This window comes from Erigeron canadensis, chromosome 9 (assembly GCF_010389155.1).
Source record: "Erigeron canadensis isolate Cc75 chromosome 9, C_canadensis_v1, whole genome shotgun sequence".
NCBI classification, from domain to species: Eukaryota; Viridiplantae; Streptophyta; class Magnoliopsida; order Asterales; family Asteraceae; genus Erigeron; species Erigeron canadensis.
This window is the reverse complement of record NC_057769.1, coordinates 9,347,433-9,364,394: the sequence shown is the minus strand read 5'-3', so window position 1 is coordinate 9,364,394 and position 16,962 is coordinate 9,347,433. Positions and strand designations below refer to the sequence as shown.

At 34.1% G+C, this 16,962-nt stretch overlaps 2 protein-coding genes across 3 annotated transcripts; both read left to right on the top strand.

Moving 5' to 3' along the window:
• Positions 1-1,318: 1,318 nt before the first annotated feature.
• Positions 1,319-5,844, top strand: LOC122582927 (nicotinamide adenine dinucleotide transporter 1, chloroplastic). Its single transcript, XM_043755357.1, has 9 exons — positions 1,319-1,649; positions 1,776-1,871; positions 2,551-2,657; positions 4,499-4,544; positions 4,702-4,808; positions 4,887-4,981; positions 5,089-5,177; positions 5,254-5,348; positions 5,420-5,844. Exons 1-9 carry the CDS (start codon positions 1,571-1,573, stop codon positions 5,654-5,656), a joined length of 951 nt encoding a protein of 316 aa, XP_043611292.1. The 5' UTR covers positions 1,319-1,570; the 3' UTR covers positions 5,657-5,844.
• Positions 5,845-10,070: 4,226 nt separating this feature from the next.
• Positions 10,071-16,397, top strand: LOC122580880 (kinesin-like protein KIN-14I). 2 transcript variants are annotated; one of them, XM_043753032.1, is made up of 19 exons: positions 10,071-10,260; positions 10,457-10,623; positions 10,708-10,851; positions 10,949-11,170; positions 11,470-11,538; positions 11,667-11,735; positions 11,816-11,893; positions 11,992-12,123; positions 12,196-12,277; positions 12,354-12,449; positions 12,568-12,741; positions 12,840-12,946; positions 13,394-13,572; positions 13,667-13,828; positions 14,211-14,464; positions 14,550-14,713; positions 14,823-14,990; positions 15,365-15,810; positions 16,154-16,397. In XM_043753032.1, exons 1-19 carry the CDS (start codon positions 10,155-10,157, stop codon positions 16,284-16,286), a joined length of 2,952 nt encoding a protein of 983 aa, XP_043608967.1. In that variant the 5' UTR covers positions 10,071-10,154; the 3' UTR covers positions 16,287-16,397. The 2 variants fall into 2 exon arrangements, with proteins under 2 accessions (XP_043608967.1, XP_043608966.1); XM_043753031.1 differs by having other exon boundaries at positions 16,151-16,397.
• The last annotated feature ends 565 nt before the right edge of the window (positions 16,398-16,962 follow it).

Genomic DNA, 16,962 nt, shown 5'->3' with positions numbered 1-16,962 from the left:
AAATTGGGTAGGTACTTGGGCTCGATTGATCCTCCTACGTTTATAATGGTCAAAATTTAGGAAGTTGTAATAACTCTTTCATGCCATGGATGACTTCTAATCTTTTTTATTCATTATATAACTACTCGTATAATTTTTTAGTCTGTGTTTGAATAGTTAGTAATAAGGTATAATCCGAGCTAATTGTTTGTATATCTTAGAGTTGAATCTTGTGCTCTCTAAAAGAAATATCATCTACTTATTTTTATTGCCTCGCCCTCATTTTATTGCCTTGCCATCATTTCAATGATGAAATGTTTACATTCAAACGCTATGAGATTTCTCTATTTTTTAAACGCAAACAAATAAAATTCAATTTCAGTTCCATCAGATTTTTAACAATATTTGTGAACCTAATGCAACCTAAGACTTTCGTTGCTAGAGTTGTAATGATGAAAACCGAAAGTAAAAAAAAAGTATGGTTGGTTTGATTCGAAAGCAAAGTCAAGGAAAAGTGTCGTGTTGGTGCTTGGAATATAATGTTTGATTTGGATGGATCTGTACAAAATCATATCAAGGCTTATCCACAACAACAATAATAATAACTAGGCCATTCCCTTATTGTCAACTTCATTGTCAACCGGTCTACTTGTTTTACATTCATGGTATTAAGTATTAACTCATCCAAGTTGCAAATACAACTAAAATCTTATGACTTGTTAGATCGAGTGTCTATCTCCTTAAGCAGATCACCTATATACATAAGGTAAGTGATAATCATATCACATAATTTGATTAACGTACCACAATTGTACAAACAATTAATACACTGTTGTGGTAAATTCGTTAACTTATGATTACCAATATCACTTCCCTATACATAAATAGGAGGTAATATTATATGATACTATCATAGCTATCAACGGAGGTCAAGACACATGTGTAGTCGTCCATATCAAGTGATATCATCCATTTACAAAAATCTGTTATATGTGTATTTCTTTTATACATCTACGACCAAACTGAGTTACAACTTGCTACTACTAACAAGTACATGTATTTGGTTACATTTGGACCCGTAGTTAGATGTAGTACAGAACGAATACTATCCAATAAAAAGAACAAGTTATTTTTGAAAGTGATAAAATGAGAATAGTACTTTGCAAGCATTCAGAGATCCAAGTGGCCCAATATCAATTCCTCCAACTTGCCCATTAATTTACTAATGGATGGCCCACATCCGAACCAAACCCAAACGCCATTTTCCATCCTACATTTTTCATGGCGTTTTCCTTATCCTCATTCATTCCCTCTCGATTTCATCGCCACTCACAAAATTCAATTCCAATTTCTCATTTTCTTCTTCTTTCTCCTCCATATTATTTTCATGATTTCCTAAACCCTAAAAATTCTTCTTTCTTATTACAAATATATATAGTCACAATAATAATATCTATAGATATAGATATTGCCATGCGACGTACACCATCGTTACGTACCGTATACCTCTCCACAGAGGATTCTTTCTTCAATTCCCAGTTAGTAATAAAAAATCAAATCACATTTTTTAATACTAATAATAAAATTAAATATGTCTTCAGATACATACGCCCCCACGGCCCCCACTTCTTTCCCGATGTTATGTAATGCCGCTGCTGGTGCTTCCGCTGGTTCGTTTTTTTTGTTCTTTTGATTTTTTTTTTAATAAATAAAAAAACATATTAATAAAACCCTAGGGTTTGACTTTATTCAATTAATGGCTAAATGTATGTATTTATGTATGTGTATATATATAGGTGTTATTGCAGCTACATTTGTATGTCCATTAGATGTGATCAAGACTAGGTTTCAGGTTCACGGCCTTCCGCAGCTTAACGGTGGGACCATTAGAGGTATATTTATTACTCGTATTCTCCGTTCGTTGTAACCGTTTTTTATGCTGTGATTGTGATATTGTTAATTCAACAAAATAAAATTCACACTAGTTAGCCTTTACAGTAGTTACATTCTAGTGGATTCAGTTATAACAGTTAATGCGTTTTCAACACGCGAAGAAATTAGTAAATAGTGTTAGGTAAAGCACCTGAAAAAAGTGATTATATGCGTTAAGAAAATGTAGTTTTGAAAAAGCAGATTAAGATGTGGTTAACGCTGTTTTGCATATCCACAATTTGCTTTGAAAAAGCTAAATTTGTTCGAAAGTAGTGATCTTTAACACTCCTTTATCTCCATTAAAATGGAAAAGATAATGGAATTTATATATGATGTATGGTTACCTCATCACTAGTGTGGTATTTCTAAGAGGTAAATAATCGCTAAGGAACCTTTTTTAATGTGAGAACGTCTAACTAAATCAGCAAGTGGTGTTTTAATATTTATAACTGTTAATGTCTTGTGTTATGACTCATTTTTGAATTGTGTTGATCGATAATAGAATCAAGTATTGTTTAAGTTAGTATTTTTGGGATTACATTGTTGGGATTGTAAGCATATATTTTGATTGTTCCTTCGTTGTTGATTCGTTGCTGATTTTGTTAGATTCTTTGTTGTTAATTTTCTTGCGAGGAACAGGTAGTCTTATAGTTGGTAGCTTAGAACAGATTATTCGAAAGGAGGGGGTGCGTGGCATGTACCGTGGCCTTTCTCCTACCATTATTGCCCTGCTTCCAAATTGGGCGGTAAGTAGTGTTCTTTTGTCCCAAAAAGTAATCTTGCCGAATGCCGTTACTGATTTCCTAAGCGGTTGTTCTTATATTTGGTCATCACTTATGATGCGTGTTGTGCTGTATAGTAGACGAGTAGGCTGATTTGGTAACATGGTTTCAAATCTTACATTTACTAATTCTCGTTTTTTCTATGAGACTGAGTAATTCTGTTTACTCACTTTAAATTGAGTATCCATTACCACAACAATGAGAATGCTTAGATAGGGTTGATAGCCCAGATCTTTTTTCAATATACGAGTTATACGTTCTTGTGACAGGACAAGGTCTTCAATCTTCATAAAATAGTTCCAAGAAAGTGTTGTCTTGTTTTCTCATCAGCCTACTTCTAGTTAATGGATAACAATTATAAAAACCATTTTTTTGTGGATAGTAGTTTTTCTGCCGTGGTTAGGTTTCCATCTCAAATCCTATACACTACTTCTCAAGCAGCACAGAGTTACTGTTCTACACTTCATATATTGCAGAAATTCTATAATCCCTTTGACTAAAAGTTTATAAATTTGAAAAAGTCGGACAAAGTTGCTATTCTACCCCTTATTTATATTGCACACAAGCTATAATGTTTTTAGTTAAAAGTCTTACAAATTTTAATCTTTAAGTTAAACAAAGTTATTGTTCTAGCCCTTATATATTGCACACAATCTATCCATATAAATGAAAACATGTATTTGGAAACTTTGATAAACTATTAGTACTCGGTAACTGTTGTCAGTTGAAGTCTAAAATAATAGTAAACTTTGCATTCACAAAATTTTTTTTGATGTTCTATAACATGATATAAACAAGCGTAAAATCCAAAAAAGAAAATAATTAAAAAACAAAGTTTTTGATTATTCACCGGAGCCTTTGCACTGCTCCTGTGTATGAGGATAGTATAGCACTATAGCTTATAAAACGGCTGAGGTCTTCTTCTATATTAAGAATAGTTATCTTTGTGTTCATCGGTTCATGTAAGATGTCAGTGTTACATTGTTATTTTCCATGGCCGTATGTCTGTTTGCATGGTTAAATATGGTTTCTAAAATCTAGTTGTCTGCATGATCACAATGACTTATCTCATGAGCTCATTCAACCTGAAAATTGTCAAAATGAATACTCGTAATAAGAATGAAAATTAGGCCATTGGGTAAATCTTTGGCAGTTGCAGAAGTAGAAAGGAAATGAGCTATAAAGTGAACTTTACCAAAGTAGATGGAAGAGATAGGATATAACTATATATATATATATATATCATGGCTTCATTGTTTCTTCTTATCGGTATCTATGAATATGTGGGAGTTAAGTTCTTGTCATGTGACCCTTTAGCACAATGATAACAATGGAAAGAAGAGGTAGGTAGTCACTGGATCTTCTTCCCTTTAGCACTATGATTAATACCAACTATGCTCCCATGGTGGGTGATATAATTATTATTATCTGAAATGCCCTTTTAACAGCGTCATCGAGTATATGCTAGCCCTGGTTCTACATTACACTGACATTTTTGTGAACATAGATTAAAATGAACTATTTTTGTCTTTACCTGCTGTCCAGGAATTAGAATTATGCTTGCCATAGTGTTATTTTTAGTAGAATATCATGTCTACTTGCACTATGATGCTGTATTACACATGCAAGGTTATCAACTGTAAAATCGTTGGCCTTGGACCAAGATGTTTAATGTGGCCTCCATATAAATATACTTGTTCGCATATGTTAGGTTTTTTATTGTGAATTTCATGTTAGTGGAGGTGTTTCATGAAAAGATTTCTGAGGCTAATTGTTTTACTGAGCAAGTGTCGTAATTTTTGCAGGTTTATTTTACTATTTATGAGCAGCTCAAGAATTTGCTTGCCTCTGGTCAGTTTAGTATTTACGTTTTCTTTCTTTGTTCTTTGAATAATGCATGCATTAATTCTTCATGTTGTATTTTTATCTATGAATCCTTTTAGCTTTGGGTTCTTTCATAGTTTCATATCAAGTGATTGATAAGTGTTCTGCTATTTTGCATCTTTAGATGGACATGGGCTATCTTTTGGTGCCAATATGCTAGCTGCTTCTGGGGCTGGAGCTGCAACAACAATCGTTACAAATCCTTTGTGGGTTGTAAAGACACGGCTACAGGTAGGTTCTCTGGTTATACAGTTAGTATTTTGATGATGTTGAATAGCAATTACTAAATTACCATATGCCGTTATGCAGACTCAAGGAATGAGGACAGGCATAATCCCGTATAAGGGTACACTATCAGCTCTGAGGAGAATTGCACATGAAGAGGGTATTCGCGGCTTATACAGGTTGGTAATAGTTATCATGTACATGACTATGAACGATCATTAGTTCATTAATGTTATGTTGACAGTAAAGTTAACTTTTGCATCTTTGTGTTGTATTATGCGGACAGTGGTCTGGTACCTGCATTGGTGGGTATTAGTCATGTTGCGATCCAGTTTCCAGCTTATGAGAAGATCAAATGCTATTTGGCTAGTAGAGGTACAAGCAAAACTATAATGCTTGTTCTACATTTTGAACGTCATTAATGATATTTATGTATTTTTAATAATTTTAGAGGGTACCACTACGGATAAACTTGGTGCTCGTGACGTTGCTGTTGCCTCGTCAGTTTCAAAAATATTTGCATCTACTTTAACATATCCACACGAGGTATGATGTAAATTTAGCATGGTGTTTTGATCAGTCTTTGGAAAAATTCTAATGTAAGAAAGTGCAAACAGGTTGTTCGATCAAGGCTACAAGAACAAGGGCACCATTCTGAAAAAAGGTACTTGGGTACTTTGGATTGCATAAGGAAAGTATTAGAAAAAGAGGGATTTCGCGGGTTCTACCGTGGCTGTGCTACCAATCTGCTGAGGACGACTCCAGCTGCTGTTATAACATTTACCAGCTTTGAAATGATTCACCGATTTCTTGTCACTTCATTCCCTTCCGATCCTCATCCTCACACATTGTGAAGGTTAACTACATTGCCGGTATATTGTGTTTTACATAGGGACATTTATACAAACCCAGCCTCCATACAGATGTGAGGTTGATATTACATTTGTAACTGAAACAGTGAAGGCTAATTGCATACAAAAAAAATGTAACAAATTTTGTGGTTTTTAAAAAGGAAGGAAACAAGTTTAAAGTCTGCATCAAATCTGCTACTTACCTACATCATGTTTATTGGTGACTTGAAATAAATTTTTCTTTCTTTAAACTTTGAACCTTTGTTGATTAAGAAAATACTATATTACTACTCGAAATATAAAAGCACGGACAGGTGGTCATGATTATATGCAATTAGCCCTTTATGAAATACAACTAGAACTTTTTTTGTCGGCCAGGGGAATATCTTGTATAATAATTGCGATATTTGTAGTCTTTGGGTAGTATATACCAAATTTGTATTCAATTTGGTGTTCTCATATGCTGTAGTGTGTGCTAGCATTATTTGAAATGAAAATGCAGTGCTTAAGATTTCAATATTGACTTTGAGAAATCAGCAATTAGCTTATAGGTTGGTCATCTAGTGTGTGCTAGAATAGAATAGGGCAATAAAGGATCCATGTACTTGTAGAGTATAAGTTGGTGAGCCAAGGTTTAAGAAGTACTTGACACTTTGACAGGACCATATTATCTTGGCCTCTCTTATAGCCTTTACATCTTGATAAATTACTAAGCTTCAAAAAGGGTAGGGACATAAAAACTGTGTTGATGAGCTAAAAAAGCTTGGAGTCGATGGTACTAAATCCCTTTGATCACTTCTACAAGGTCTAGGGAGTACTTGACTGGACCATATCATCTTGACCTTTCGTATAGTCTTTACATTTTGATCAAATTACCTGGCTTCAAAAAGGGAAGGGAGGGGCCATAAAAGCTGTAACCTTGTTGCAAGAATGGTAGTATGACAATATTTAAGTTTATGATGCAGCTTTGCACATGAGACTTCATCATGTATAACAATAAAGAGAGAAAATTGGAAAGAACAATGATTGGATATTATTATAGGTTGTAAGGTGTGATTATGTGACAGCCCCATGGTTATCTTAATTTAATCACAAAAGTGTAGAGCCTCATTCATCATCCACCAACTAAAAAGGAAGAAAAAGAAATGTGCCTTGCTTTCATGATATCTTTGCCAATTGCCACCCTTGCCCTTTTGGGCCCTCAACACCACCATCGTTTGCTTCTTTCCCACTTTATTATTATTATTATCTATTATTTATTCTATAAATAAGGAATTACACAAGCTTTTGGCGTATAAGCTGTAACATACCTTTTTTATTTAACTCCTTGATTTCATGACAATACTGAATTTGTGGAATACTTATATTTGGATTAACTTAAACTTAGGCTTTTCACCAATTTCTTTAATATTAATTCCTTAGCTTGAAAAATAACTGTTGGCGTATAGTCATAAAGACATGGGAATTGATAAACCTAGTAAGATTTTTGATTAAGTTACCATTAAGTATAACTTTTACAATATGTTGTACAAGCCACGGAAACACATTTGTGATGCTGGTAAGTATATCAATTGCTATGATATGAACAACACTTAGAGATAATGTATGATGCAAACTAACGGACACAAAAATCTAGTTGAATCATGACTTAAGTGTAAATTTGCGGCACGGACAAAGGAGGTCTCAAACAAATCTTTAAACTCCGGGCTAGCTGGGATATGTTTAGGTCAAAAGAACGGTTGGAAAGTGAGTAACGCATAGAATAATCTAAAGGGGTTTAAAAGGTAATGACTAATATAATCTGATTAATCCCTAATCTTTTGGTAAATTAAGTTGGTAATTGGGATTAGCTTTCTAAGTGGCTAAAAGGGGATGCATATTGTTTAACCTTAATAGCCAACTCAAAAAGTCAGTCCATCATTATGGTAACTACAATGGTTGCAAATGCTTTTATTGTTAATCTTTCTTCTATCCTTAAACAACTCCATTTTGGCCTTTTCCATTTTTACAACTATAATCATGTTATTACTTTATTTATCTATTTATTTTTGAAACAGTCAAAATTTTATAAATGTAATAGAAAAGATGCCAAGATAGTATGTCCATCAAAAACAACTACATCATCTAAGAAACATGTAACAAAAACCTACATTTTAAAATAGCAAGAAAGAATTAGAAAATAGTTTATGTTTGTACTGTATAAGAATTTGTGCCGTCCTAAAAGAATATTATTCGTAATATATCTGTATTGTGATAATCTTTTATAACTTTTGCTAAATCTCCCTTGTTTTGCCGTTGGAAAAAAAAAAGATTTGAAGATTTCAATGTCAATTGTTGACCATGGTATTAAATATTATTAATAATCATGTTGACCAATTATCGAATAATACTCGTACCATAATCTAGATTTTGGATGCAGTGAGTTTATGATGCCATTGGTAAGCAATATAAACCAAAGAGACATTAATTAATGAGACAAATATATACTTTTGGGCATATAGAAACCAACACCATATATAGGCCAAATCTCAAGTGGAGGTAGTTTGATATATTATAATATTAATATCAACAAGTCTTGTTTTTTCAACTAATATTAGTTGATGGATAATGATCTTTTGCCTGCTATCACTCAAAACTGTAACTAACTCCATTTTTATATCTTATTGTAAATGAAAAGTGCTAGACTTATACCCAATTTCACTCTAACATAGGGTATATATAAAGAACTTTGTGTCTAACTCCATTTTTATATCTTAATGTAAATGAAAAGTGCTAGACTTATACCCAATTTCACTCTAACATGGGGTATATATAAAGAACTTTGTGTCTTTGTGGATCCAAGTATAACATTAATAATTGTTGCATACGTAAAATGGTGCTAATGATATATATATATATTTTTCTAAAACAGTCTCTTATTTATCTTTTTGACAACAAGATGCCACCTGAAAAAAATCAAAGATGTGACAAGCAAAAGAGAATAATGAACAGGCATGACATAATACTATGGTTTTAGTAGGACTAATAGAAGTTTTTTAAAAAAATATCATTTTATGTTCTAATCATTGTTATAGAATTTAAGATAAATGTTTGGTGTTTTGGGAAAACAGAAGATGAGAAGGCATTAGGGGGCAGGAGTAGTGTTATGATCAAATGAGACAAAACCTTCAAATAGTAATTTTTGTCAAAAAGTATGAAGATCAGAATATGAGGAGAGTAAATATGAAGCAATGTTGCATGTTGTCAACACATGAAATTAGGCACCAATATCAGCTTTACCTTTTGTCATATCACATCACTCAACAAAATATAATCCTAAAACCTATATATCAATATAATGCAATGCCTCAATAATGTAGAAAACAATATGCAAATTAAACAACTTAATAAGAGTTCATAACTTTGTTTAACTAAATTCTTACCCGTATATTTAACAACTCATCTTATTTATAAGATTTATTGCCTAAACTCTTACATACTTTAGTACTTTTTTAGCTATTATTTATAAGATTTATTACCAATACTTATTTGTCCCTTCATTAGAGGATAAAAAACAGGATTTAATGTAATGATGCTTGCATAGAAGGTGGTCCTAGGATTCCAAGAACACCCAACCTGGAAAGATAAAACATATGAAACAACAATATTACCAATTGATGCTTTCTTCCACTTTCACTTTCTGCTTGCCACCAAATTCTCTATTAGAAAAAAAACTAAGTGACATATATATCCCTATCTTATTAATGTACATATTGTACACTTTAGTTTGGAAAAACAATCAATAGCTAACATGTATATCTAGCTTAAAGGAAAAATTAAACTGAATCTATATATGATGATGTAAAAAGATACTACGAACACATCACATGCCTTCGAACAAAATGTATTAGTGTATACAAGTACTTTTCAGTCCATGACTTTTGACATTTATTCCGAAAAGTTGACAACAAGCGACACATTTTCATGTTATCATTATTGTTTTTGGTTTACGCAGATGATCAGATACAAAACGGGTAAAAGTTCAATGAACAGATTCATAGAAATAGGCTTTATAGACATAATGCAACATTTATATAACTACATATAAAATCATAGTATCATCTTTATCATAATTAAGAATTGATATATCTACATATATAGATATTGTCAAACAAAATAACTAATTTAATATCATAATATGTCTAAACTTTAGGGGGAGGTGTTAGATTACTGAAGGGTACTTGAAACTTAAAGCAAAAGAGAAATGATATGTATTTATAACAGTGATATTAATGAATTTTAAACAAGTATTGAAAGTGAATAAATATTTGACTAGTATGCAAGTACTGTACTATAAAATAAGCTAAACAAAAACAAAGATGGTGAATGTTATTTAGCTCTGTATTTGTAAGCAAACAAACTCTTCACCCCACCATTTCTCTCTCTAATTTCCTTTTCTTAATCTTCACTCCTAAATTTCAAGTTTTACACTTGATTTTCGATATCAAGTGTATGTTATATCATGTCGGAGGAGACTACATTATCGTTCTCGGTGGCTTCTGTAGTGGAAGATGTTCTTAACCGGTCTCAAGCTCTTGATCTAGACTCTCGTAGAGCCCAAGAAGCCGGTATGCATTTTATGATCTTGAATCACCTATGCATATTCCTTTTTATGTAATTTTCTATATATTCATGCAATTTGATATGGAATTTTACTTTTTCTGGTTAAAATATGATTGTTAACTTTGCATGCTCTTCTTTTCTTATTTTCTCTCAAGTTACATTGAATCGAGTTATATATTTAATGTTTGGAAATATGCGTAGCGATGAGAAGGTATGAAGGTGCAGCTTGGCTTAGAAAAATGGTGGGAGTTGTTGGTGCAAAAGATTTGCCAGCCGAGCCTTCTGAGGATGAATTTAGGATTGGGTTAAGGAGTGGTTTAATTCTATGCAATGTGATTAATAAAGTTAACCCCGGAGCTGTGCCTAAGGTGAATACTACTCATTTAGTAACTATGTCATTATTAATGTACATGTGGATTAGATTGATTATGCTTATAATAATGATTGATTAGGTGGTTGAAAGTTCATGTGATTCTGCTGCTGTACCGGATGGAGCCGCTTTATCTGCATATCAGTACTTTGAGAATGTGAGGAACTTTCTAGTAGCTGTGGAACAAATGGGGCTCCCTACGTTTGAGGCATCTGATTTAGAACAAGTACGTGTTTTACAGGAATTATGTGTGATTAATATGCTATATGAATGTTGCAGTTTATTGTCATGATTATGGATAGTAATACCATTCAATTTTTCAGGGAGGAAAATCTTCAAGAATTGTGAATTGTGTGTTAGCACTTAAATCTTATAACGAGTGGAAACAATCAGGTGCAAATGGGACTTGGAAATTTGGGGGAACTCTAAAACCAACCACACCTAGCAAGCAAATTGTGCGTAAAAACTCAGACCCGTTTACAAACTCTATGTCAAGGAGTATGTCAATGAATGTTCAGTCTCCGGAAATGGATACTAGCAAAATGGTAGGTAATCTACATCTTATGCTTTCTTATTTTGGTATGCTGCAGGTTATTGTGACCGATGATTCATTTTAAAAAGACAAAGACAATGATTTCCCCAGTATGCTTAGAAATGGGAGCTATGTTGGTCTCAAATGCTTTAGATAATTGCACATTTATCAATTTATCATTAAAGTTGCTAGTACATTGCAACTTCTTATAGTTTGTCTTTAGTTGTAACTATTATGTACACTTCTTCGATCATATACTCATATTTACACTATATGCAATTTGATAATTGCCATATTCTTCTATATCTGCAGCCTCATTCATCCTTAACTTCGCTTGTTCGTGCAGTTTTATTGGATAAAAAACCTGATGAAGTTCCCATGGTAAGTGTAACCAATGGTGCTTAGAAGCATTTTTATTGTATTGCACTATTATTGAAAATATTGATTGCGTCTTATATTTCTTCTCTTCTGTGATATTACACCATTTGAGTCCATTTCTCGTTGTGCAGATTCTAGAATCATTGCTAAGTAAAGTCATGGAAGAGTTTGAATATCGTATTGCAAGTCAAGTTCAATTGGTAATCTATTTAGTTATACATGATCTTTCAGTTTTCTAGGATGCAATATTTACTGTCTTTTACTTATTCTTGATTAACAGCAAAAAAATTCTCCTAGGGATTCCTCGACTTTTAATGGAAACAGAACTCTTCTGAAACGTTCTTCTAGTGACATTAAGGTAATTAAAAATTTGTTTTTTCCGTTGGGCGTGTCAGCAAGTCATAGGCAAAAGTTATTCTGTTACATCTTTTAACTATTTTTTATATATTATTAAAGGTAGAAGACAAAACTTCTACAATGATAACCAAAGATAAAATCTCTCAAAACAAGTCCATCATTGATGAAGAAAATAAAAGAAAGCACATGAGATATCAAATATCGTTTGACGAACAACAAGAAGATATCAAGGTATGTTTCGTAGTGAAGTGAGACCCATTTTGTAAGAAATGTGCTCCTTATGTTGACCCGTTGGTTTTACAGTTATTGAGACAAATGCTGTCAACTACAAAAGCTGGAATGCAGTTTATGCAGAAGAGTTTCCATGAAGAAATTCAGAACCTCGGTAGTTATTCAAGTAGTCTTCATCTATTCTTTTCATCTTTCTCTCATATCTGAAACCAGTTCTTTTCCGTTTGTAGGTCAGCATGTTCTCGGTCTAGCTCATGCTGCTTCAGGATATCACAGAGTTCTTGAAGAAAACCGAAAGCTATATAATCAGGTTCAAGATCTTAAAGGTATCACTTAGAAGTTATGTAAAAGTGTCATCACCTTATTTTCTAGTTCACTAAGCTGGTTTTCACAAATAAATTCTCTTGCAACAAAATAATTTTTAAAATTGTTTTATCGTAACAGGAAATATAAGAGTCTACTGTAGGGTAAGACCATTCTTAGGAAGACAGACAAACTTTACAAATACCGTGGATTACATTGAGGAAGGAACAATTGCTATTAACACCCCACCAAAATACGGAAAAGGACGTAGATCATTTAACTTTAACCAAGTTTTTGGGCCATCAGCAACCCAAGGTTGGTGTTTTTTACTCATTTGTACAAATTTAAATTTGGGACTTGTCGGTATATAATGATTCTTTACAAGCCTTAATACTGCACATTTTATTTTGTAGAGGAAGTGTTTGAAGATACTCGACCACTTATACGATCTGTTCTTGATGGTTACAATGTTTGTATCTTTGCATATGGTCAGACTGGATCCGGGAAAACACATACAATGGTAAGATGTATATTGACATTTTAGTGAAAGACCAATTGCATTAAAAGGCGATATACTTTAGGTGGATTTAAAATTATCAACTTTGTTTTCTCTTTGACCTAACCAACTCTGATTTAAACTAACCTGATGACCAGGTCAAGTTATGATTTTATGACTAGATGACAGTAACTTGACCATTTAGATGACGTCCATTTGTGTGTTCTGACCCGTTACCTAGTCAAACTGATGATGTGACGGCTACATGCCAGTGACTTAGATCATATTAGTTTTCATTCTTAACGAGGCACTAGTCTATGAAAACTGATTTACATACAATATTACCCTAAATCAAAAAGGTAAAGCACTTTATCTTTTATACATATACCAAATAAACAAATTTTCCGAAAATGTAGTATGCTATATCAATCTATTAAGTAACATAGAGTTACTATGCTTTTCTTAATCCAGAGTGGACCAAAAGATCTTACCGAAAGTAGTCAAGGAGTTAATTACAGAGCTTTAGGCGATTTGTTTCTTTTGGCCGAGGAAAGAAGAGGAACTTTTCAATATGATGTCTCTGTTCAGATGATTGAGATATACAATGAACAAGTTCGGGATCTCCTGAGTAACGATGGTTTAAGCAAAAGATATCCTTTTGTAATGCTTAACAACTATGCAATAGATTATATCATCAAGTTGCTCTTTCTATATTTTAATTAGGTTTCCTTAACATGTTGTTACATTGGAGATTCGTAACAATTCACAGAATGGATTCAACGTTCCAGATGCCTGCCTGATCCGTGTATCGTCCACATATGATGTTATTGATCTGATGAACCTAGGACAAAGAAATCGGGTTGTTGGTGCAACTGCTCTCAATGACCGTAGTAGTCGCTCTCACAGGTTTGATAATGCAAGTTATTAATTTGGATACATTATGACTTAGGGACCTTTGGTCTGGCTTTATTAGCGTGACTACGTGACTCATTTACCAAGAGATTGTCGGTTCATGTCTCACTTTCAAAATTTCCATGTTAAGTAAACACTCTAAGTCAACTGGCCTCTGTGCCATATCATTATTTTAACATGAAACCAGGGCATAGTACCTTAAATCCCGTAATTTTATAAGTTGCTTACTTATTTCAAACATTTTTCAAACTTTGGTGAGTTTGTTCAATTCAAAGAGTTGGTTAGATAAGATAGAAATTCGACAAAGTTAATTACATCTTATATGCAATTAGCCAATAGCCAAGATACATGACTATTTAAATTTCCATAAATGCAGTTGCTTGACTGTACATGTCCAAGGAAGGGACCTAACATCAGGAGCTATTCTGCGTGGTTGTATGCATTTAGTTGATCTTGCAGGAAGTGAACGGGTGGATAAATCCGAAGTAACTGGAGATAGATTAAAAGAGGCACAACATATTAATAAATCTTTATCGGCCTTAGGAGATGTCATTTCTTCCCTTGCCCAAAAGAATGCACATGTTCCTTACAGAAACAGCAAACTCACTCAGTTACTTCAAGATTCACTTGGTAAGTAAATCCAATAGTCTAAATGCATATTCATTCGGCTTTTTTATTCTTGTAAGTTAAATATTTTGAGGGTTTTGGATGTTAGGTGGGCAAGCAAAGACACTTATGTTTGTTCATATAAGCCCGGAACTAGATTCTATTGGAGAAACACTTAGTACACTTAAGTTTGCAGAGCGGGTTGCTACTGTTGAACTTGGTGCTGCACGCGTAAATAAAGACAGTTCAGATGTGAAAGACCTTAAAGAACAGGTAGAACGTACTCCTATGCAGCTATATATGCGGTGAAAGTACTAAAATAGATATATAATTTCATTAATTTGTATTTACCAAGTTAACTAAAAAACACATCATCTCTCAGATAGCCAATCTAAAGGCAGCTTTAGCACGGAAAGAAGGTGAGCATGAGGGTGTACAACACAGAACAAGCATGCCACCGTCCCCTATCCCTCCTAACTTACAAGGTGGAGATATGTTTACTGAGCCAAAGGGTAGAAAGAAGCCTACTGGAGACCTGGGCAACATTGAGGTAACTTCAAGTTTGTCTCTCTTTCATAAATGCAAGACATGGCCTAACTGAGGCCGGGAAGGGACTTGGGCTAGCCCAATTCTGGGCTGTGCTAACCTTCAAAAAGAGACCGCTCTGAAGCGTTGAAATCGGGTCTGACAGCCTAGATGGCCAAGGGCTGGTTCTATCTAAACTTGTGAGTCGTTTGGGCCTAAAACTGAAGGGTTCTTAGAGACGGTCCTAGGTGGTCTCACACGGGCATAAACGGGCCAGGAGTTTCAGGGTACCAGGATTTTTTAAACGGGCCTAGGTGGTCTTAGGCCTAGAATCATTTGTGCACCACCATTATTTTTATTAATTCATTGATCTAAAAGTGCACTTTCTTATCTTAACAGATCAGTAAAAAGTATAGATCTAGACAGAAGACACAAAGCATTGATTTTGATGAGCTGTTAGGAAATTCACCTCCTTGGCCACCAGTGAGCAGCCCTGGTGAGATGTACAACGAAGATGATAGAGAAACTGGGTCAGGTGATTGGGTAGATAAGGTCATGGTAAACAAACAAGATGGGTCACGTGGAACCATAGGGTCTTGGGAGGCAGAAAATTCAAGAATTTCTAATGGTTTTTACCAAAAATATCTTCCGGAACAATCTTATAACATGTTCTCATCTGGAAATGGGTTTGACGTTGCTACGACTGAGGATCTTGATGAGCTTGATGCTGCTACCAGCGACTCTTCTGAGCCCGATCTACTCTGGCAATTCAATCACTCAAAACTTTCAAGCTTGACCAATGGGACTATGCCAAAACTTAGTAACTTAAATGCAAAAACAACAAGGTATGCCTGCTGACCTTGTTTATTGTATGTTACTACTGAAACTGAATAACTAGGTAACATGTTTTTGGTGGGTAACACATTCAATTTGCAGTCACAAAAGATATTAGACTTGTCATCATTTTGACTGGGTGCTAAATGAACCTGACCCCTATCTATCTGTCATAGAAGCTGGTCCTAGGAACCGGGTCAGGTTACATTATAAGAATTTTGAAAAGTGGTTCCCTTTTCATGAGTGAAACCAAGATGGTAACCGGACATTTTAGGGAATATGCGTTTATAGTAAACACAAATTTTGTAAGATTCAATGTCTAAGTCTTATAGATGGTTTGGTTTATTACAGCAGCAGGACAATGATTCCAAATCGACTGCCTTCCCCTTCACGAAAAATGGCAAATGTGGCTAGTCACCCTCCACAACGAGCAGGGAGGCAATTGGCCCCTACAGAAGTTAAAAGGAAAACAGGAAACAGAAAGTAGCAAATGACAAATATGTTTTTGATTTTCTTGTTTGTTATTTGATTCCATTTTCTTTAGTATATAGAGAGTGAGAGTGATGAGAGGATTTACACACATCTTTTTTGCTTTTTATTTGTTTTTTGATTTTTTTTTTTTTAATATGTGAATTAATTTTCATATTATCTGATATGAGTATATGTAAATGCCATAACCACTACACTTGCTTGCATATGTTCATTCTTAACATCTTGTGTGGTGTAACACTTCCAATATATGTAAATGCCATAATCACTTCACCGCTGATTAATCCAGTTGCATGGAGTCCTTAGGCGCATCAAGTTACTTTAGATCCAAGAAAACCCAATAGTCCGCCCGCCTATAAGTACAACGTCGAACTATTGGTAAACCAGAATGCCTCAAAGATCGAGGTCTCCAAGAGGCGGGATCTCTTGGAGTATTCAATCTTTTCAATCTTGACATAATTAGCGATGTATGGAGAAGATGAGATGTAGACAGTCTCGTCTCTATTTAAGGGTGTAAAGACTGTTTTTATAAAGACCTCCGACTAAAAAGAAAAAAACAACACTAAAATGTGTGTAGTAAGTGGTCATACTTGTGAGCTGGGTATCACCCACTACAATGCATTCAAAGACTTACCAAAAGAACCAAGTTTACCACAAACGGAGTTGTTGACATG

Bases quoted from the DNA above. Each gene is read 5' to 3' on its own strand.
- LOC122582927 (XM_043755357.1), top strand. From the start codon at position 1,571: ATGTCTTCAGATACATACGCCCCCACGGCCCCCACTTCTTTCCCGATG. The intron at 1,872-2,550 runs GTATATTTATTA...TGCGAGGAACAG, and splicing joins TAACGGTGGGACCATTAGAG to GTAGTCTTATAGTTGGTAGC. The intron at 2,658-4,498 runs GTAAGTAGTGTT...TAATTTTTGCAG, and splicing joins CCCTGCTTCCAAATTGGGCG to GTTTATTTTACTATTTATGA.
- LOC122580880 (XM_043753031.1), top strand. From the start codon at position 10,155: ATGTCGGAGGAGACTACATTATCGTTCTCGGTGGCTTCTGTAGTGGAA. The intron at 12,742-12,839 runs GTTGGTGTTTTT...TTTATTTTGTAG, and splicing joins TGGGCCATCAGCAACCCAAG to AGGAAGTGTTTGAAGATACT. The intron at 14,465-14,549 runs GTAAGTAAATCC...TTTGGATGTTAG, and splicing joins GTTACTTCAAGATTCACTTG to GTGGGCAAGCAAAGACACTT.